Source organism: Balaenoptera musculus, chromosome 1, assembly GCF_009873245.2.
Source record: "Balaenoptera musculus isolate JJ_BM4_2016_0621 chromosome 1, mBalMus1.pri.v3, whole genome shotgun sequence".
Classification (NCBI taxonomy): Eukaryota; Metazoa; Chordata; class Mammalia; order Artiodactyla; family Balaenopteridae; genus Balaenoptera; species Balaenoptera musculus.
Window position 1 is genome coordinate 140,904,613 of NC_045785.1, and position 23,607 is coordinate 140,928,219.

The following is a 23,607-nucleotide window of genomic DNA, read 5'->3' on the forward strand; positions in this document are numbered from 1 at the left end:
ATTTTCTTACTAATGACCCCTTTGTGTGTTTGCTAGAAATGACCTAAACTTTTCTAAAGGCCACTTCATGTGCTCCAAACAATCTTTTTGCGTGTTAAATAACTTAAAGTTCACAAATAAAAAATCCAGAAACTATCTTTTTTCCATTCGTGAGTAACCGTTACCAACTTTTTACATCTCAATAAATAACAGCTTCATAGCTTAAGAAATTGTCGTAACTTTTTTTGTATATTTCCTTTAAAGACTTTGCAACATTTGCTTTTTAAAGTGTTGTATTAAAAACTAGCTCTGTGTACAGGGATGAAAGTAGAACAGAACATTTATTTTTAGTAGTTGATTCAGCCTTTTTTAGGGCCTGGAGTGGAGAATCCAGTAATTTCCAAATTTTCCTTGTTCTGTTGAAATTTTCAGTGGATACAGGCCATCTTCTTTTTAATGTGCGCTTCTCATTGTAAATAGCCTCTTCCACCTCTTTCAGTGTTATACCAATCTTGTACCAATCTCCACCAAAATTATGTGAGATATTCTTGAAGAAATACCAAAGTAACATTAAATTAGTTGAGTAAATACGTAATGTCAAATTGGGTATAGTTGTTTAACTATTTTTTAAAGAAGATCAGTCCATACATTTTGCGGAGGGTGCTTATGGACCAGTTTGAGAATCTACGGTAGAAATGCATTCATGTCATCTCCCTTTGGCGTCTAGCAACTGCCTAGAATATTGTATTGAGAAGAATTCTGATATAAATTTTCACTTGGGTGAAAGAGTGACACGATTAGTTGTGATGTCTGCCAAATCCGAGGAGTATGGAGAAGACAAGACAAACCAATGATGTGGTTTATCAAGATGCGAAAAATTTTAACAATTAAAAGTTAAAAGGTCATTTCACAACATTGTTTCATCCATCTTAGGCCAAAATGAGTAACTGATTTACTTAATAAGATTAAGAAAAATTAACCCAGCGTTTGACATGAACTAAACCAAACAGCTATTTAGAGGACAGATTTGCCTTTGAGTTGGATGTGATGCAGTATCACAATTTCTCTATACCTCTGTATTTATGTTAATTTCATCACTCTGCCTCTCCACTTTTAAGAGTATTTATTATATCCTGAGATAAACCATAATGGAAAAGAATATTATAAAAAGAATGTATGTATATATATATATATGTGTATAACTGAGTCACTTTGCTGTACAGTAGAAATTAACACAACATTGTAAATCAAAAGCTCTCAATGAATTCTTAGAAGAATTGAATTAACGAATGCATGTATAAGTGCAAATTAAAATGACAAACTATTTAATTGTCATGTTGATTTACATAGATTGACAATCTGGAGAGAAAAACTCTTCCATACTCAAATGTCATCAGATTTGAAAAACTGTTGCCTAAATTTGCCACTTACCTTTATAGCTGTCAAACTGAATATGTATTTTAAAAAATGGCTTATTCCATGTTGCCATAAAATGACAGCAAAGTTGAAAGTTGACTATTCCATGATGATTCTGGAAATTAAATTTCTCGCTTTAGAGAGTAGCCTGACATTCTTGTCTAGGGCTGGGAATTTACTGCCAATTCTTTAAGAAGATATGATCTAAAGAATAATCCCAGCCTTAGGAAAATACAAGGATGTAGCAAAGCTCATCTAAGCCTTTCAAAAGGAAGCTTTTGCACTGAGGTCTCTGGTTTCTCTTGTTCTGGCAAACTTCTACTCCAGGGTAGCTGGGATAATTCTAGAGAAATTTGACTTAAAAACAAGAGCCACAGTGAGTGCTTGAGCTCTAGGGAACAGCTCCAGTCTCATCTTTCTGGGGGAAGGAAAGGAAATTCCTGGTATATATTGGACTTTTATTACGTTCCTTGCGCTGTGTTAGGTACTTTCACGTATGGGAGCTTTTTTTTTTTTTTTTAAAGATTTATTATTTATTTATTTAATTTATTTATTTATTTATTTTTGGCTGCGTCGGGTCTTAGTTGCGGCATGCAGGATCTTCGTTGAGGCATGCGGGATCTTTTGTTGCAGCGCACAGGCTCTTTGTTGTGGAGCGCGGGCTTCTCTCTAGTTGTGGTGTGCAGGTTTTCTCTTCTCTAGTTGTGGCGCGTGGGTTCCAGAATGCATGGGCTCTGTAGTTTGTGGCACGCAGGCTTCTCTCTAGTTGAGGCACCCGGGCTCAGTAGTTGTGGCACGTGGGCTTAGTTGCCCTGCAGCATGTGGGATCTTAGTTCCCTGATCAGGGATGGAACCCGCGTCCCCTGCATTGGAAGACGGATTCTTTAACATTGGACCACCAGGGAAGTCCCTGGGAGCTTCTTTAATCAAATTCTTTATTTTGAGGACATTGAGTATTGATAATTTTTTGTATGCAAGTTGGTTATGATGAACAGATATATACAGAATAGAATGATGAAGTCTTCCCTTTCCTTCTGCTTCCAGTCATATAATGTCAATTCTTTAGTTGCTTTCTAAAGTCAAAAGGTATGCTTTCTTAGTGAAAAATATTGACTTAGAATCTTGTATTTTAGACTTTTAAATGTAAACTCCTGAGGCCTTTCAAGCTTTACTTTTGAATTCCTTTTACGAAAATAGATTCTATTTTCAAGGTTAAATTTAGTAGCTTGCTAAGTGATTCTTGTGTATAGACAGGTATTTAATCTGTAGTGGTTAAACAGTCCATTTCTCTGGAGGTGAGGTTAAGTCAGCTCACTGCAGCTTAATGGGGTAATGGACAATGGTGAAAGATATGTTAAGTGTGTAACTGTTAGGATGTAGTTCTAGCTTGAATTTCCTGAAGATACGATTTCCTTCAGTCCTCTCTTATTTTTGTTAGGAAAATCAACTTAATTTACAACTTGATTTTAAGTTTTTATTAAATTCTTCAGATTGCAACTATTTTATTTACTTTATTACACTCCCTTACAAATTGCCATACATTTCTAACAGAAAAGGCTGTCTTTGCTAGTTTTTAGAAATATTCGTATCTCCTGAAAATGTTCAGCGTTAAACTTGTGAGGCTGAATGGAAGGACGGGTGCTCAGATTCTGCCTGTTGCTTCCTTTTCCAGTTCTGCCAACCATCCAGCATGGGCAGCAGGTACTCAGTACCATAGAAGGCATTCCAGTAACTTTACCATGCAAGGCAAGTGGAATCCCCAAACCATCTATCATCTGGTCCAAGGTAAATGACGTATCTAGAGATGTTTGTTAATAATATGTGTTGCTACAACAATATTTGAATATTTTCATACATGGAACGTGTCACTGTACCATAGAACCTTACAGAAAGGAAAACCCATACAGTCATACCTCTTAGACGGGACCTTAAAATGTCCTTAGTGCATTCAACTACTTGATGCTTAAATAGTATTAACACAACAGTGAACACTAATATAGCACATTCTTTGCGCCGGGGACTTTTCTAAGCACTTCACATGTTGTAGCAGATCCTTTTTTACTCCCTGCCGCATCCCCTAAACCCTTTTGACTTAAGCTCAGCTCTGGTGGACTGCTCCGTGCTCTCTGCCAGGGTCACTCTTCATGCATGTACCTCTCTGGTTTGGGGACTCAGGGCTTTCTCCAAAACCCCACAAGGCCACTTAGCCTGCTGAGTGGTCAGGAAGTATAAGAACATTAACTCCTGGGAGGGGGAGGTGGCCCATATAAATGTCCCACTTCTCATCTATCAGAAGAATCCTTCTGGGGTGCATCTACGTAGTTTCTCAGAGGGCCCCGAGCACACTGAGCTTATAAGCCCAGCCATGGAGGAAACCAGGGCAGTGAAACCCTTTATTAGCTTTCCTTCCTTCTTGCCTCACTCTCCAACTGTCCTCTTCAAGCCTCTGGGAATCACTTTCCAAGTAAACTTCCTGACTCCAAATCTTTATCTTGGACTCTGCTCTTCTGGAAGCCAAAATAAGACACATATATGAACTCATTTATCCCCCTTTCGTGAAGTTCTCTGGCTTTTCCTTATGTTCTTGCAGTGAGGAAAGAAGGACTTCCTTCTTCCATTTCCTGAGGAAGTCCTTTCCATCTTTCAACAGCCATGAAGATGGCATATTTTCTGTAGATTAAATCTGGTAGAGAGAAAGTAATATAAAATGATGGCATAATAATGAAATATGGTGTTTGTATATTTAGGGTCACAACCAAAGTATTTTGTCATAACATCTAATTTTATACCTCTAAAAATCTCTGAAATATAGAGAAGTTGGTTTTGACATCTGTAAATTAAATTGAAAGGTTAAGATTTCTGCCTCCTGGGCACAAAAATATGGTGGTGAAGCTGATCCCCCAAACTGCACAGTCTCTGGTACTGAGTAGAAGTTTAATGCATTTTAGGGAAATATAAAAATGAAATCGTCTTTACAGGATGGCCTTTGAGCTGGGATCATGCACAGAAGTTAAGAGTTTAGGCCCCCAAGCCTGCCTGCCTGGGTTCGAGTTCCAGTTCTACCACTGACTGACTCTTTGGCCCTGGGCAAGTTACTCTACCAAGCCCCCAGATTGAATGCTTTCATCTGTAAAACAGGGCTTGTGGTAGTTCCTACTCATAAGATTGCTGTGAGCATTAACATAATTAATTCATGTGAAGTGCTCAAAAACGGTACCTGGCTTAGCATAAACAATCATCCCATCTGCTGCTACCTCATCCCCTCCACTTTTAAGTAGCTTTGGAATGAAGGGGATCTAGTTTGGTATGAAGAAATGTCACCTTTGCATTGTTTGTTTAATTTTTCTTACAAAGAGCTTTCTTCAAATTAGCATTCTTTCAATCTAGTATTTTCCCCTTTAGAGATTTTTTTCTTCCTCTCTTCCTCTTCCAGACATTAAGTCACTCCTTTATTATCTTAAAAAACACTTTTTGCTCTGTGTTGTTTTGCAGAAAGGCGAGCGGATTTCCACCAGCAGTGCTAAGTTTTCCGCAGGGGCTGACGGAAGTCTATATGTGGTGTCCCCTGGAGGTGAGGAGAGCGGGGAGTACGTCTGCACCGCCACCAATGCAGCCGGCTACGCCAAAAGGAAAGTGCAGCTGACCGTCTATGGTGAGAGCCCTCGGGGAGGAATGTTTTTCTTTGACACTGTCTGTCTGTGCCAAAACTCACATTTCTCTCCCAAATAATGTTACTAGAGAGCTGTACCCCTAAAGTGAACTACTCTTCCAAGTTTATAGTTTTGTACAAAAATGCATTTTTCCTGCCAACCAACATCTCTACTTAGATTCTGATTTAAAGGGAGAGGAATTGTATAGCCTTTCGGAAAAATTTTATGGTGTTTTCCCAAGGAGTATGCTTATGGTACCCAACCCTCTTTAGAAACACCACTTAGTTAAAACTCCTAGCAAAGCCAAACCTCAGCTATGTCTTGGTTAGTGCTCTGCCTTGAGAGGTTACTTTTACAGATGCTAGATTCTAAAAGGGCATTTCAGCTGACCTCTGCATTGTGTTCTGAAAGAAGGAGCTAAAAAGGAAAACTTTCTAGTCATTTTCCTTTAAGCTCTCACAATGTGTGTTAATGGAAAGCTTTAGATACGTCCTGAAACTTTGGAACAAACAGCATCTTTTTGCAAATTACTGAAGAATATTAGTAGTCCACATTTTAATGTGAGTTAAAGTGTGCTTTGTTTTCAATGTACTGTTTCCGTTTCAAAACTTGTGTTTATTTTAGTAAGGCCCAGAGTGTTTGGAGATCAACGAGGACTGTCCCAGGATAAGCCTGTTGAGATCTCAGTCCTTGCAGGGGTAGAGGTGACACTTCCATGTGAAGTGAAGAGCTTACCCCCACCCATCATTACCTGGGCCAAAGAAACCCAGCTCATCTCGCCATTCTCTCCAAGGTAGGGGACCTGGGATGAATCGAAACATGTGAAACATAATCTCTTGGGACAGGTGACTGTACTTGTTCAGGTTTTCAAATGTCTCAAAAAAAAAAAAAAAAAAACCTTTTAAATTTGAGATAATTTACATGTACATTCGAGCCTACAGAAAACATATATACGTTCTAAGTCATTCTTTAATAGCAGAAATGCTAACACCCAGCTTTGACATAATTTCCCACTGGTGCATTCTACAAGGTAGTTATGAAAATGGAGTGGATTTGTATGTAGATTCTGGTTAGCACAAAGTGCATATTATAAAATTCCATTAATCCCAGAGGAGCAATAAAACACAATACATTCTCTAATATCTAGGATTTGACTTTCATTAGATGACTTTGTAAAAATCTTCTTGATTGAACTTAAACCCTTATACAAATAAAAGCCCACTGAAACAATGTATTTGATAGGCTAAGTGACATGGAAAGCAGAATGCCACAGCCCTTAAGAGCACAACCTTTGTTGCCATGCAGGTGTGAGTTTTAATTTACCTCCACCACTTAAAGCTTACCTGAAACTTTTGGCAGTTTTTTCAGTGGGCCTCTTCAAACCTCAGATTTCTTTCTTTTTTTTTTTTTTTTTAAATAAATTTATTTATTTATTTATTTTTGGCTGTGTTGGGTCTTCGTTTCTGTGCTAGGGCTTTCTCTAGTTGTGGCAAGCGGGGGTCACTCTTCATCGCGGTGCGCAGGCCTCTCACTGTCGCGGCCTCTTTTGTTACGGAGCACAGGCTCCAGACGCGCAGGCTCAGTAGTTGCGGCTCACGGGCCTAGTTGCTCCGTGGCATGTGGGATCCTCCTGGACCGGGGCACGAACCCGTGTTCCCTGCATTGGCAGGTGGATTCTCAACCACTGCGCCACCAGGGAAGCCCAGATTTCTTGTTTATAAAATGGGGATAATACCTGAAAGGATGATATAAGATAATGTACATTCCATATCCCATCTCTGGTTCTCAAAGAATGGTAGCAATTACTGTTTTAACTCAACATCATGCCAGAAGTTACTGGCGGAATAAGAATTATAGTCTCTAGCTATCGTCTCTTAGACTTGTTGATGTATAGTTATGAAGCTATAAATTCATGCCACAGTAGTTTCCCTATGACTGGTGAGAAAAAAAGTAAACAATTAAGAACTACTTTACTATTTCTTTGAAAAAATATTTGCCTCAAATATTTTTGAATAGAAGATATACCGTATTTCAGATAAAGTTGAAGTTTCATTGTTCCCCTCCTCAGTCATAATCTCTTTTCTCCCTTCCCAGGGACACAAACACTGACACAGACTTGGTGTATATCCTATGCATACATCCTTAAATAGTATAGAATATTGTTTTCTCTATTTTTAGTTTTGTTTTGTGTACTTGTTTTCAATTTACCATTGTAACATGTTCTATATTATTATTCTACTGCTTGCTTTATTGACTCAATATTTAATATATTCAGTTTATTCATTTTAACTACCATATACATATTCTACATTTTATTTATACATTTCCCTGTGTATGGACATTCATGTTCTTGTTTGTTTTGTCTTTCTACATTTTCTTCTTTTCTTTTTTTTTTTTGGCTTTAGAAACAAGGCTTTTCAGGGAATATCTTTTTATATCTCTCTTTGTATGCATATGCATGTTTCTTTGTGACTTGTACCTAGAACCCCAATTTCTAGTTAGAATGAATTACTATTTTCAGCTTTGTAGACACTGCTTAACTGCCTTCTGAAGGGGCAATCCTGATTTACCTTCCACCAACAGAATATAGGTGTACCTTTTGCCACGTTATAATCACTGCGTGGTGTTGACTGACTTAAAATTTTTTGCTGTTCGTATGGATGTGAAGTGGTGTCTTGCAACTGTCTTACTTTTCACGTGACTGAATTCTAGTGAGCCTGGAATGTTTTCCCTTGTTTGTTGGCCATTTGTGTTATCTGTGAATTGCCTCTTTAAACCTGCTGCAGCGTTCTGGTGACTTGTTTCTCTTTTTCGTATTGAATGTAGAAATTTGGTTTTTGTTCTTAATAACAATCCTTTGTTTGTTGTATGTGCTGAAAATATCTTCTCTCAGTCTACTCCTAGCCTTTCAGGTTTATGTATGGTGTCTGGTTGTACAGAATTTAAATATTTGTATGTAGCTCAAGGTGTTAATCTATCATTTCTTTAGATTTGTACTTTAGGAAGATCATAAACAGGACTCCAATGTTTTATTGCAATTTTAAAGTTTGTTTTCACATTTTGGATTTTAATACATCTGAATTTTTATTTTGTGTGTAGTATTAAGTAGTGCTCTAATTTTATTTATTTAGTTTTCCCATGTGGAGAGCCACTTGCCCAACACCATTTTTGAATAGTCAATCCTTTCCTGACTTTTTGTAACACCACCTCTGATATTGCACATTACATGTTGAGTTCTCATACATGCTTAAGTCTTTTTTTTGAAAGGGGGTTTCCATCTTTAACTGTTTATCTATTTGTCTGTCTCTGGGCCAATAGCACACTTTATTTGTCTTAGCTTATAAGAAACCTTGATAGTAAGTAGGTCTATTTGACCCCCTCCCTCTTAAAGCTATTTTAGCACAATTAACATAACATTTTTATATGTAGATCTGGTTTACCTAACTACATAAGAGGAATATATTCAGTATATATCTGAGAATTGCATACGTACCTTCTTTTGCCTTTATTTTAACATACTAAATTTTTAAATGAAGCATTTTAGAAAAAAGCAATAATGTGTTCAGAGTATATTTACAGTTTATTAAAATGTACATTTACTTTGTAAAGCTGCAACTTAGCAAAGCAGAGAGATGTACAATTATTTGACAATGTCAGGCCCTTACATTAGATTTAAATGTAAAAGAAAACTGATTTGGTATTTGTAAGAACAACAAACAGAATACACAAGACAATTTTGATAATTATTAAAATTCCTGACTTTTAAGGTGTATAGAAATGACATTATAGATGGGAGAATGGTTTGAAAAAGAACTTGCAGAGTAGTAATTTCACATTGAATTGTAACTGCATAGGGGATATTTAAATCCTCATACTTTATGGTCTACTCTCTGGTTTCTTTCTTTTAGACACACGTTCCTTCCTTCTGGTTCAATGAAGATCACTGAGACCCGCGTTTCAGATAGTGGGATGTATCTTTGCGTTGCCACAAATATTGCTGGGAACGTGACCCAGTCTGTTAAATTAAATGTCCATGGTGAGTTTTGAAATGAAGGCATATGCTATGGCATATACTGGCCACAGGGAGACCTATTGTCCCAGTTTCTTTGATAGTTAACCTCAAATTGTATAGAGAGTAATTATAGAAAAATTTTCTAAAATCTGAGACTTGTGATTTTCTTTCATTTACTCTGAAATCTTTATCTGCCATCTGTAAACAACTCTCCCCTTTTTCCTCAGATGCACAGTATTAAAATTTTGGATCTCAATTTTACTAGATGTCTATAGTCACTTATGACTATTGTTGATACACCATAAAAAAAGAAAATGTGTTTAGACCAGTGGCTTTTTGTAGAAGCGAATGTGAATGCTCAAGGAAGAACTTAATAGCATATAAATGGTCATTTTCAGTGTTTATAGAGCTCAGCCACTGAACACATTCTGCTCCTGGGATTCTTTAACTACTTTAAAACTCTCTAGGTAGTCTGCTTTCTTCTCTCAATTTGCCATAGTCTATCTATTGATAATTACTCATTCATTCAACACATGCTTAGTGACCACATACTGTAAGCCACACATTCAAATATCAGAAGAAATTTTCTCAAATAGTTTTGGCCTGATTTCACTCTCAGATCAGTCACTGCAGTAGTGTCCTCTTGACTGTGGGATATGAAATCCAATGAGAGTTCTGTCATTTACTAGCATTAGGCATATTACCTACCCTCTTTTATATTTAATTTTCTCTTTCATAAAATGATGATAATAATACAGGCATATCTTGGAGATATTACGGTTTTAGTTCCAGACCATCTCAATAAGGCAAATACGGCAATAAAGTAAGTCACACAAATTTTTTGATTTCCCAGTGCCTATAAAAATTATGCTTACACTGTACTGTAGTCCATTAAGTGTGCAATAGCATTATGTCTTTAAAAATAATGTACATACCTTAATTTAAAAATACTTTACAGCTAAAAAATGCTAACCATCATTTGACAATGCAGGGTTGCCGTAAAACTTCAATTTGTAAAAATTGTAATATCTGTGAAGTGCAATGAAGCAAAGCACAATAAAATAAAATAAAGTATGCCTGTACTATCTAACTTAAAAGTTTGTTGTAAGGGAAAACCTTTAGAATGTACTGGTTAAATATTAAGTTTTAACAAAAGGACAGAGGAATGGGGATTATTAGGGAAGTAAAGTACATAAATTCTAATCATATTCTTAGGAGTCAACTTGATTCTATAGTTCATAATGCTTGTATGTGGAACCCAATACTACTTGCCAGTGTTTTGATAAATTATCTCATTTAAATTTCTGAAGGAATGTAGATAAAGGGAAATAATAGAGGCTTTATCTTGATTTTCTTCTCTGAAATTAACAAAAGCTTTTATTAGAAATATTTCGTACTGTCTGGCTAAACCTTCCACAAAGAGAACAAAAACTAAGAATACATGGAGAAAAATGCTTTTTGTTTTACTCACTTAGATGATAGAAATTAACTGGTTTGCCATTTAAGAGGGCTTTAAACCTTAAGTTATTTATATATTATAAGAAATCTGACATCATTAAATGCTTACTTTTCCTCGAGTTTGGAATGAGGAGTTTTATATTCATTATTTCCCATAATCCTTGCAGTGTATTGGTATTGAAGAGGTTATTTTGCCTGGATTATCAAGGAAATAGGCCTCAGGAAATTTACTGAATTGCCCTAGATCACACAGCTAGTTAAGTGGCCTGAGCCTGGGTCCAAATCCTGAGATTATTCCACTTTCTCATGCTGCCTCTTGGTGAGGAGCTCTCATTTAAAGTGAGAAAAGGAGGAATTTTTTAAAAGTTGGATTATTAATACTCAGTTGTTGTTTCCAGTGCCTCCAAAGATACAGCGTGGCCCTACAGTTATGAAAGTCCAAGTTGGTCAAAGAGTGGACATTCCATGCAGCGCTCAAGGGACACCTCTTCCTGTAATCACCTGGTTTACAGGTGGAAGCGCCATGTTGGTTGATGGACTGCAGCATATTAGTCATCCAGATGGAACATTCAGCATCGACCAAGCTGTGCTCTCCGATGCTGGCATATATACATGTGTCGCTACTAACATAGCAGGCAGTGATGAGACGGAGATAACGCTACATGTCCAAGGTGATTTTTGGCCTAGGAAAATATTTGTACAGTGGGGGAAAAACCCTGGAGTCTATACAGAATATATAGTCTTGGATGGTCTTGGATCACTTTTAGAAGATTTCTATATAACTTTTATGACTCTCTAGTTAACTTTGAAAGGAGAATTATTCCAGAAAGAAATGAAACTATATGTTACAAAACTGTTTACCTTTGAAAATGGAGTTGCCCTGGATGATGTAGACAGTGGAAATAATCCTAGATAAGTGCCCCACCCGCTATTTTTGGTTTGGAAGAAATTGTGGGCAGAGTGGGTTGGAGTAGGATTTACCTCATAGTGGTAATTTGCACTCAATATTAATCCCTAGAAAGTCGAGGTCCACTGTTCCCTGTAATGATGTAGGCCTTATTTTGAGGGTTTAAATATTAATCTTTGGGGACCTCCCTGGTGGTCCAGTGGTTAGGGCTCCAAGCTTCCACTTCAGGGGGGCATGGGTTCGATCTCTGGTCAGGGAACTAAGATCCCACAGGCCACGCGTCACGGCCAAAAAAAAAAAAAAAAAAAGATGAATCTTTATTCCTTCAAGCAACAAGTGTTTATCAAGTTCCTGCCAGGTGTCTGTCATGATCTGGGCAGTGAGGAGGAAATAGTGACAAAGGTAAAACACCTGCTCTCGTGAGCAGTTCTGTAAGTAGGCAGAAAGCAAGCAAGCTAATAAACAAGAAATACAGATCGTGAGACATGCTGTGTAGAAAATTAAAACAGGGTGATGCTCCCAGCAGTTGGCTACTTTAGATTGAATTGTCATGTAGGACTTCTCTGTGGAGATAATATTTATAGTGAAATCTTGTTGACTGGAAGGAACCAGCCATGTCCAATCAGGAGGAAAAGCACTCCTGTCAGAGAGAATACCATTGCAAAGGTAGTAATAGAGAAGCAGGTGTCATACGTAGCCTCAGAAGAGTTCGATATTGCCCAAGGAAAGCCTGTGATAATGCATTTATTTTTCTAACAGAACCACCTACGCTGGAAGTTCTAGAGCCTCCGTATAACACTCCATTCCAAGAAAGAGTGGCCAATCAACGCATTGCATTTCCATGTCCTGCAAAAGGTGTGTAATACTCGGACACATGGGCATTGGCATAGTGTTGTATTGTTCCAGAATTCTATATTGAACCCCAAACATCATAAAATTCTACTTGTCAGTCCTCGTTATAACATTTGGGCATAACGGAAACTAATCCCTCTTCAAATAACAACTAGGTTGAATAGGTATTTTTCCCTCCCAGGTGTTTTATTTCCTTCACTGGAAATACCTTCTGTTCTTTCAAACTTGCCTCATCTAGCATGTTTTCCAGGTCGTTCATGCTCCTTCCTGTTCCTTCTTAGTTCATTCTATTTTTGACAAGAATTCTCTTTAAAATGTGACAGATAGGGCTATTCAAACTTTTGCATATTTATCTCAGTCAGGGGTATAAATTAGGGCAATCCCCTTGTTTGTTCTAGATACTTCTTTCCTAAAAACCTCTTTCTAGATTTATCCTCTACTGGTAATTCTGGAGCCCGGTTGTAACTTGGCTCTCTGATGCTTGTCCGAACTCCTTCTCTCCCTGAATTTCTGGGTTTTCTATCCCACCATGTTTCCTGGCAGGAGATTGTTATTCTCTCTCCTCTAGAGGATGTGAAAAAGGCACTGTCACTATCACCTTACTCTGGATGCCCAGTAGATGGTTAAGAACGTCCTTTCTTTTGCATATGCGTTCATCTGCAATGACTCAAATGAGTCTGTAACAGTTCTGGCAAAGACCAAGCAGTATTCTTTCCGTGACCTCCTGGAGGTCTCCATGCCGCTGGTAGCATTAGTGCTCCCACGTGTCACTCTTAACTCTCCTGTCCCTGGAGACAGTGGCAGTTGAAGGTCCTTAAGGCTGTCTCTGTTACTGTAGCAAGATTTTGCATCTCTTAACAGCATTAAAAGAAAGATAACGTTAACAAGATTTTCAGATATCTAAAGAATTGTCAGTAACTATTCCCAGAGCCAGTGGGGAGGGAGGCAAGGCCTGGAGAAGGATCCTTGAGAAAGGTTTAAGTTCAGCTGAGTTCTGTGGGTGCTTCCTACTGATGGAGCCCTGCCAGTGGCACTATTGCTCTGTACTCTCCACTGAATCCCTGACTCCCAAGCTGGCTTGGACTTCCCTTTTCCATTTTGAAATACCACCTCTTCCTAGTACTCTATTTTCTCCTGGGATAGAATTCTTGAGTTCATTTAAAATAGCTCGATGCCTTTTCATTTTATTTGCCATGAATTTCATCTTGACCATGGTGGTTCTACCATTTAGAAATAAAATAGAACACAATTTCTTTCTTTTGCTCGTTCATTTACTTTTTCATTTATAAACTTCACAAATATTAATTGAGAAGTTTGAGAACCACATAAAAGAATGAGTAGGGTGTGAGGAAATGATTATAACCCCCTTTTTTCCTTGACAACATGAACAACTGCAGTCCATCAGTTTTATCTTCTCTTCCTCATCAGTCAGCATCTTACTATGAGGATGACGAAATAGGCCAATATTTTTGTTTTATTTTTTCCCATAAGTATAGTCATTTAATTAGTTCATAGTCATTCATAGTCAATCACAGTCATTTTTATAATTCCTTAACTCAATTTGAGTTTAACCTAAATGACACATTCTATGTATTCCTGCCATTCTTTTGTACTTAGATATATGACCATTCTTTAATATTTTTATTATGCTTTAATATAAGATTATTAGCCATGTCTTATACAATTCTATTAATTTTATTGAATGTGCTTTTTTTATTTTTATAGGGATTAAGTAAAATGTGAAAGTACTTAGAATAGTGCCTGGCACATTGTTTGCTAAATAAATACATTCTTATTATAGAGTTTACTGTTTGTCTATTTCAAGTATGTCCTTTTGGCTCCATTATGCATTTTAAGATGGTTTTTATCACTTTCATTCATGAGTTATGTAACTTCCATTCACTCTCTTGGTCATAAATAAATTGAGGAAAGCAATTCTGCTCACTGCTTTCTCAGCTTTCTTTTCAGTATAAAAAGTCAAGAATTAATCTATTGCCCTCTGTTTAACAGAATGGGATCCCCAGAAGATGTGTGGATAGTAGAAGTTCCTCATCTCTGCTCTATTAGGCCTGTTTAAAATGTGAATTATGAAGCATCATTTCTGTACATCATTTATGTACTCTGAGCAATCTTCATGTATATTCCTCTGATAGTATCTTATTTTTGCTCTTCCTTTATTTTCATCCAAAAACTCTCCCCATTTCTAGTCCATTTAATTAATATAGCTTTTTTCCCCCACTAGCACCATGAACTCACTCAAGAAAATGTTTTGCTTTGCTTACTATCATCTGAATGTCTTGATAAAAACAACTTTGATCAAATTCTACACTACAGACCATACATCTTTTAAGACTGATCAGGAATTAGAGGCATTAAATACTGTAATCTCGTCAAAATCCCATGCCAGGAGCAATATCTTCAAAGAAGCGTAGTACCTAAGGGTACCTGTTATAATCATAACAAATTTTATTTCTCCTTAAGATATTTGATATTTAATAGTGACTTCTAATTTTGTTGTAAAATATCACAAAGCTTTAATTTCTTATTTAGGTACCCCCAAACCAACCATCAAATGGTTGTGGAATGGTAGAGAGCTGACAGCCAGAGATCCTGGTATTTCTATATTAGAAGATGGCACATTGTTGGTTATTGCTTCTGTTACGCCGTATGACAGTGGGGAGTACATTTGTGTGGCAGTCAATGAAGCTGGAACCACAGAAAGAAAATATAACCTCAAAGTCCATGGTAAATACAGATAGAAATGCTAAAATCGTATAACTGAATATGTGACACTTTCAGATTCTTTTATATATGTTATTCTTTCAGTCTAGTGTTATTTAATATTTATGTGAATAGACGTGTTATCAACCAGAAGAGTAGTGGTCTAACTGCATTTATTGATTTATTTTATATCACTGAAAGTTCAAATGGTAGAAAAAGATACATAATCAAAAGTCCCCTGGACCTAGGCTAAGCCATCTACTTGTCCTCTCTATGGGCAAGGAAAGTTGTTAGGTATGTGTGTGTGTGTATGTATCTTCCCAGAGATATTTTTATGCAAAAACGAAGAAATATGAATATATATTTCATCCTCTTTTTTTTAGATACAAAAAGCATTTATAGTAGACCGTTATATACATTACTCCACATCTTGCCTATTTCATTAAACACTCTAACTTGGGGATTATTCAATATTCCTAACTCTTATTTATGCCTACCTAGCATCCCACCGTACCATGATTTACTTAACCTTCTTCTGTTAATGATGAGCATTTGGTTTGGTACCATTTGTTTACTATTCTAAGTAAGGCTTCAATGAAATCATGTATATATGGCACTTTGCATGCATCAAAGGATATGTGCATTTTGAAATTTGATGGATATTGGCTTCCAGAAGCACTGGGCAATATTCATTCTCATCAGCAAAGTAGTCTCACATAACTTGAGACTCTAGCAGTTTGCATTTTGAGTGGTATGTGAAATAAATAGTATCTCCCTTAAATTTATCCTTAATTCAAAACTCTGAAATAATAACTAAAGTAAAAATTCAATGAGTTACTTATAAATATAGTGGTCAAGACTCTTCATTTCATAATAAAAGCTGTCTTAAGTATGACCAGCCTTTCTAGCTATCAAGTATCTCAGAATTTGCTTTCTAAAGTCCTTTGTAAAGAAACTTTGTATATAATATTTATTTAAAACTATCTAACTACAACTTCTCACTTTTTGCAGTTCCTCCAGTAATTAAAGATAAAGAACAAGTAACAAATGTGTCCGTGTTGGTCAACCAGCTGACCAGTCTCATTTGTGAAGTTGAAGGTACTCCATCTCCCATCATTATGTGGTATAAAGATGATGTCCAGGTAAATGGAGACATCCAAATATGCATAGGTCCTTGCCTCTCCCTCTGAAGTAAATCATTCAAATGTGACTTTCTTATTAATAATAGTATAAAAATTTTACTTCAAATTTTTATTAGGATTGGAAATAACACTGACCCTTTTGGCCTTAAAAGGTGACTGAAAGCAGCACTATTCAGATTGTGAGCAATGGGAAGATATTAAAGCTCTTCAAAGCCACTCCAGAGGATGCAGGAAGATATTCCTGCAAAGCAATTAATACTGCAGGCACTTCTCAAAAGTATTTTAACATCGATGTGCTAGGTAAGGAAAACATTCTTTTAAAAAACTTCAATTCAGATGCATTTCTTATATAGGACAGCATTAACTGTATTAAAGAGTAAAGAGATGAAAAATAAATTGATAGGAGAAATATCATTCATTTTATTCTATTATTATTTTTGTCTTTAATATTGGTTAATCAGAACCATGTGATATAGAAAGTTTATAGGTATTTGTTATTATCATATAGTGATGTCTAGGGGAACTTGGTACTGTCTTGTACAGAAAATACTGAATTACTGCTCTTGTTAGTTTCTCTAATGAGGTGGTCAGGAAATTCTTTGGGAAGTAACTATGCCGGATGATGCACGGTAAAATTCATTCATGTTGCTGACATCTCCTAAAGCTGCTAGGTTGTACTTGAACTGAGGAAGGTAGTAAATTCACCCTCCCCTGCATTCTAATTAATTCCTATAACTAAACAACCTCAGCCCTGATTCTAATTAAGTGGGGAGAATGCTGAGAATGGGTAGCAGCTGTAATAAATTGGGATTTAAAACATTTAAAATGTTTTAATCATAATCATAAAATTTTTGTAAGTTTAATTTGTGAAATTATATTTGCTGATCAAAGTTTACTTTGTGATAAAATGACTTCCTTCCTTTTCAATGTTTTGCTCATCGAAAGGGCATGTGATTTGTAAGTCTGGAGTGGAAGTGAGGTCTGGGAATGATGCTGCATTAAGAATTACCATTCGTAAACTGCTAAAACATAAAAGTTCTCTCTCTCATAAGTCTTCTCAAAGCCTGAAGTACTTTGAATTTCCTCTGCTAAAATTACCATTATTAGTATAGGTTATAAAAACAAAGTGATCTTTTCTATCATTAGTCTCATTGGCATTATTTCTCTTGGCACTCATTTACTCTCATGACTTTGACTGCTATCTGTGCACTGATGACTCCCACATTTTCATCTCCAGCTCAGACTTCTTCCCTGAGCTCTCAGGTGATATATCTGACCTCCTCCACAATATCTTGGCTTGAATATCTCAGTGGCATAGAAAACAGAAAGGTCTCAGTAAATGCCTGTTCTGGTCACCTTCAGTGACCCCCATCATAGTGACCAGCACTTCCATCCATCCACTTGCTTCTGCCGCAACCTGGTACTCATTCTTCCTACCTCCCTCTCCCTGACTCTGTAAATCTGTCTACATCCTGTTAAATCTGCTTCTTAATTCCATGTTAATTATAATTTAAAAGCTGAATTAATGTAATAACCTCCTAACTACTCCCCTTCATCCATTATTTGCCAGTGGAATCCGATCTTCATTCAGAAGCCAGTGTGGTCTTAAAACAAATTTGATCACAGCCCTCCCTTATTGAAACCCTTTAGTGGCTGATCATTGCTCTGAAGATTAAGATCAAACACCATAACGTGATATAAAGGGGGAGGATTCAAAGACCAGGGAAGTTTATGGGAGCTCTTTAATATGCTTTATAATTCCGAGAATAAAAACTAGTACAATCTTTTCACATTATATCTCATATACAATTTTAGCATAGGAGCCCTTTAGAAGAGACAAGGGTAATATATTTCAAACAGCACTATGGTAGAATTTAAACATTATAAGATTGTCATTGGCCATGTCATTCATTATCTAAAACGTATAGCAGTAGTAAATTTCATTATATGAGCTTCATGGCTCATTTGTATTCTCAACTCCTTTTGTACATTGATTTAATACTCCTCAAAATGAGTTCTTTACTACTGTAATTCTTCCAAGTAATTGTCTTGCTATCAAATCTTTCATGAACGTGTTCCTATGTTTAAATTTGACATTTGGGTCCGCAGATGTGATATGAAAGGGATTATTGTATGATATTTTACTTTTAACATTAAGATCTTGTTGAAATATTATAGAAGTCATTATCTTCTCTCACTCCCCACTCCTTTTGCTAAGTCATAGATTTTCATGATAAAATGTCTTTGTTCAAGTCCCACCCACCATAATAGGTACCAGCTCCCCAAGTGAAGTCTCAGTTGCCCTCAACCAGGATACCACCCTTGAATGCCAAGTCAAAGGCACTCCCTTTCCCATTATTCACTGGTTCAAAGATGGCAAGTGAGTACCTCTTCTGTATTTGTTACAAGGATCCAATTGTTTGGAAATAGAGGTGGATTTTCCCCCTCTTAATTATCTTACCACATAGAGTATTATTAAATGAACATGAAGGAAAAACAATATTGTTCAAAAATGGTCTCAAATTTATGAATTTATGAATTGTAAGACTTTAGAAATGCTGGGAATTTATTTTAGAGACACAGAGGAACTCACATTTATTATACACTAAATATACACTAAGGGCTAAGAATGAAAAATGAAAAATGCAAGATCCAAGTACAGAGATAATCTTGGCTTTACATGGAATTGTTTGAATTATTAAAAAGGAAAACTTGCTTATGACAGCAAGATGAATGCTTAAGCTAGTTTAATATATGGTCAAAAAGGAACAACCACAAAAGAGCAATTAGATGTTTCTCTTAGCCCTTGTGTATTATTATAATTTCTGAAAGCAGCTGTCTAAGACCTAAATAGCAAAGAGTAAAGGTTTGCAGTGTATAAAATAAAGGATTGTGTAAAAACTTTTTATATGTTAATAAGAAAGACAAACAACATAGAAAAATGTGTGGAGGGTATAAACAGGCAATTAAAAAGTTATATAGTTAAGCAATAAATATATTAAAAGATGCTTACCTTCAATAATTTGGAGAAGGTAAGCAAAATAATATGATTTTGTTTTTCATAGATTAGTTTGGCAAGAAAAAGTAGAGGTTTGAAAAATATCAAGTGTTGGCTTAGAGTATGGGAAGGAAATCAGGATATAGGACTCTGATGGGACAATGTAAATTAGTACTCTGAAAGGCAATTTGTTGATATCTATTAAAATTTAAATGCTCATATGCTATAATGTAGCAATTACACTTCAGGTGTCTAGGACAGGGAAGCCAGTCATCTATTCTGCAGGAAGGCTTGACTCCCTGAATACTCCCTGAAACACTGTGAAAGCAGAAAAGTGAAAACTGCTTAAAGCTTGACATTGGGAGAGAGGATAGATGACGTATGGCATTGTCTTATTATGAAACACCGGGATAGCAATTAAAAAGAGTAAGATCAAGCTATATGTACCAAAACTATCTCCATAGCTATTGTCAAGTGAAAAGTAGAACAATAATACAATACCATTATGTATAACAACTTTAGATTCCTCTAGCAATAAACTTATGGGTGAAAAATGTTTAGAAAAACATGTGGAAGAACACAAACTAAACTGACAATCATAAGAAGTCTAGAGAAAAGACTCACATTAGGGGTAATAAACCAAGGAGACCTTTTCTTATTATAATGTTTTTTTGTTTGTTTCAATTTTTGTGTTACTTGCATAATTAACAGTCAGTGAAAGTTTTAAAGTTACTTCAATTTGAGTAGCATTATCAAGTATTTCACCTCTTTAAACAGTTAAAATGCGTTAAAGTAAGGTACTTTATTCTCTTAGCTTTAGAGAACTTAAAAGAGTCATACCAAGGAATAGTATGGGATGCTACCACAGAAAATTAAATGTGTTTCCATTTAATCTTGTAGTCTGATTGGTGACTTATTAATATAGCAGTGCATCTATTTATCATGGGGCTAATTCACTGCAGCTTTTTAAAAACTGGCTATGGGTCTTCCTGAAAGATCAATGGATTTTAAAGGCATGACTCTTAGGATATCATAGACTCTAATTACCATGATGTTTTAAGTATTAAATAAAGCTGCTGCCAAACATAAAGTAAGCATTTTATAGTAGTTAGTAAATGATTCTGTATAGTAGAAGAAGACTTCCTTGACAAATATATATGAGCTGCCTCTGGGGTAAATATCTTTCAGTATTTATGATTATAAAAGCATTCATATTTATTACAATATCTACTTTTTAGGAAAATTGGCATGATCATTGTCTTTAGTAAGTAATAACCATTCATTCTATTGTAAATATTTTTCCAGGTGTTATAATATTAGTTTACAAATAATATTGCTTGGCTTGAAGCTCCTGGACACTTAGTTTTTCTTTTCTGAATGATGGTAGAAATTTTGGCTTTGTAAACCAGAAAAAAAAAGGGGGGGGATGAATGAAAGAAGTAAAGTTTTGTAGTAATATTATTCAACAATTTAAGTTTGAAATGAAGTTCAATTTAATAATTTAATGATATTCATTCAATTTAAGTTTAAGGGAAGTTTTTTCTCAAAGTGATAATTATCTACTTTCATTAGTAAAGTGGTTTAATAATTCTGTTCTTCTGAACAGAAGTACTTAATCATATCATTGTATTTTTTTTAGATTCATACTAAAAAATTCAACTTTGATTCATATTTTTAAGCTCATATGACTTAATGATTTTTGTTGTGATTAATAAAAGAGAAAACATTTAGGAAAACAAAAATGGGCCCATGGAATAAAATTTTACTTTTTCTAGGCCTTTATTTTTGGGAGACCCTAATATTGAACTTCTAGACAAAGGACAAAGTTTACATTTAAAGAATGCACGAAGAAGTGACAAGGGACGCTACCAGTGTACTGTGTTTAATGCAGCTGGCAAACAAGCCAAGGATATAAAACTGACTCTCTATCGTAAGTGTGACGTTCTTATGCTTTTTACTGTTATTATCAGTTCTCATTATACATTGAAAATCAGGGTTTGGTCTACTGTTTGCTCTTTGATTCAATACTAAGTAATTTGGAATGCTACTTACTTTAAAAGAAAAAGCCTATTTTCATGTGTTTTAGGCTATAACATTGCATCCAATTTTAATGTATTTTATCATTAAGTATGGATTTCTTCAAGGGGTCTAGTGATTTTCATATGACCTCACTTAAGAGGTCAAGTATTCCCTGATTTGTTAGTGTAACATAAATCAAATGTCTGTATCCCTAAAGGGGTTTTTAAAAAGCTCTAAAAAGAGTAGAGATGCATGAAATAGAATGAAGATGATGGTATGAGAACAACTCAATTATTCTATTCTCATTCCATCTTGGCTTTTATTCAGACGACATGGTAATATTTAAATGTTTTAGGCTGTGCTGCTATTTTCTCTCAGTTAAGTCCCCATCAGAGGTATGTAACCCTCATTTCACTAAAATTCTCAACATCCCCTGAGGAAGGTGACTGCCAAGGTCATTTATTTTTCATGCCAGGAGCCATAGGAAGGCACTTGAACATTATGTTGCAGGCACAAAGAATTACATGATAGAAAGGAATAGGGCTCATTAGGCCAGTCATGCTTATTGTGGCTCTACTTCCTGCACTATCTTCTGCTTTGTATAGCGTTTGACACTCAAGAAAAGTTTAGATACCTCAGGAATGTCACTTCCTTGTAGGATCTTCCCAAACCAAACCAATCACGTCATCACTCTCTATTACATTGTCCTAGTTTTCTTTATAGCACAGATCACTGTCTGATAGTTTAATTGCTTACTTATGGGTTTATTTACTTATTTGCTATTTCTCTCAAAGGAAGCTAAACTTCATAAAAGCAGGGCCTTGTTTTGCATGTTCTCTACTTTAATGTCTGATACACAGTAGCTCTCAAGAAATACTTGCTCAGTGAATGAATTGTCTAGTGATACACCGTTCAGTATGGTAGGCACCAGCCACACGTGACTGTTGAGCATTGGAAATGTGGCTAGTCCAAATTTAGACAAGCTGTAAGTATAAAATACACACCAGATATCAAAGACTTAATATGAAAATATAATGTAAGATACCTAAGTAATAATTTTACATTGATTACATCTGAAATAATGATATTTTAGATATATTGGACTAAGTAAAATATATTATTTTCCTGCTTTTTAATGTGGCTACTAGAACATTTTAAATTATATATGTGGTCTTAATTATAATTCTGTTGGACGGTGATGGTTTGAGTCACGGATGTAGAACACAAACTTATGGTTACCAGAGGTTAGGTGGGGAGGTGGCGGGGGGGATGATTTGGGAGACTGGGACTGACACATACATGCTACTATGTATAAAATAGATAACTAATAAGAACCTACTGTATAGCACAGGGAACTCTACTCAGTACTCTGTAATGGCCTATATGGGAAAAGAATCTAAAAAAAAAAAAACCAAAAAGTGTGGATATATGTGTATGCATAACAGATTCACTTTGCTGTACACCTGAAACTAACACAACATTGTAAATCAACTACACCCCAATAAGAATTAAAAAAACAAAAAAGGAACTTGGGCTTCTGAGGTAAGTGGACTTGGGTTCAGACCCAACTTCTGCCACTTACTAACTTTGCAACTTTGGACAAATTGCCTGACCCCTCTGAGCTTCGGTTTTCTCATCTATAAAATGGGGATAATGATAGTACCTACTTAATAATATTATTGTAAGGATCAATTGCTAGATACTTTATATTGCCCAGCTTACAGTACAAGTTCAATGAATATTATTTATTTATTATTATCTACTTAGTGATTGTATTGTCTTGCAACTTGAAATATATATAGAATCTGGCTTGATTTCTGTATAACTTCACTGAATTGCAAATTTCCCTTTTTAATGTTAGTTGTCTTTATATAAAGTTCAAATAGCTTTCTTGAATCAAAGAAATTTTATTTAATGCAGGCTTTTAAATCATTTCTCTCTATAAATGGAAGCCTGTGGAAGAAATCAATCGTGAACAGACATGTCCTCCAAAAAACAGTAATGTTACTGAAAGATTAGCTGTACGGGCATCCAAGTTAAACAAAAGTGTTATTGCTACTATTGGCCTCCTACCAGAACCAACCTTTTAAACAATAGGTACAATACTTCCCCTAAGCTGTTGCATAGTTTTCTCTACATTGTTGTATTGTTGCCAAAGAATGTGATGAATACATTTTGGTGATTCAATAAGACTCCTATTTCCATAAGAGTTGAGTTCTTTCATTTCAGATTTTCTTGTTCATTTGGTATGATGCCCTAAGGCACCGAGAAGAGAGGGCTTTGTAATGATTAAACCTTCTAAGATTGTCTGAGATGAAAGGCACTGTAACATTGTGAAGTTTTAAGTATTCAGTAATTCAGGAAATAATGCCATTTCCTCTTTAGCAAGCTTGTCTGCATCTCTGAGTGGGTAATCTTAAGCTTATTTTATTTCACTTGTGAAAATGCTTTTA

General features: G+C 35.7%; 1 protein-coding gene across 3 annotated transcripts in view; it reads left to right on the forward strand.

Moving 5' to 3' along the window:
- Nucleotides 1–23,607, forward strand: part of HMCN1 (hemicentin 1) — a 506,773-nt gene that overhangs the window by 272,171 nt on the left and 210,995 nt on the right. For all 3 annotated transcript variants that reach the window (XM_036867831.1, XM_036867840.1, XM_036867846.1), the window contains exons 20-30: nucleotides 3,068–3,180; nucleotides 4,888–5,047; nucleotides 5,670–5,838; nucleotides 8,954–9,081; nucleotides 10,914–11,186; nucleotides 12,182–12,277; nucleotides 14,825–15,019; nucleotides 16,007–16,137; nucleotides 16,290–16,437; nucleotides 18,391–18,517; nucleotides 20,911–21,065. In XM_036867831.1, the coding sequence (XP_036723726.1) occupies nucleotides 3,068–3,180; nucleotides 4,888–5,047; nucleotides 5,670–5,838; nucleotides 8,954–9,081; nucleotides 10,914–11,186; nucleotides 12,182–12,277; nucleotides 14,825–15,019; nucleotides 16,007–16,137; nucleotides 16,290–16,437; nucleotides 18,391–18,517; nucleotides 20,911–21,065 (1,695 nt within the window). The remainder of the gene's footprint in view (nucleotides 1–3,067; nucleotides 3,181–4,887; nucleotides 5,048–5,669; nucleotides 5,839–8,953; nucleotides 9,082–10,913; nucleotides 11,187–12,181; nucleotides 12,278–14,824; nucleotides 15,020–16,006; nucleotides 16,138–16,289; nucleotides 16,438–18,390; nucleotides 18,518–20,910; nucleotides 21,066–23,607) is intronic.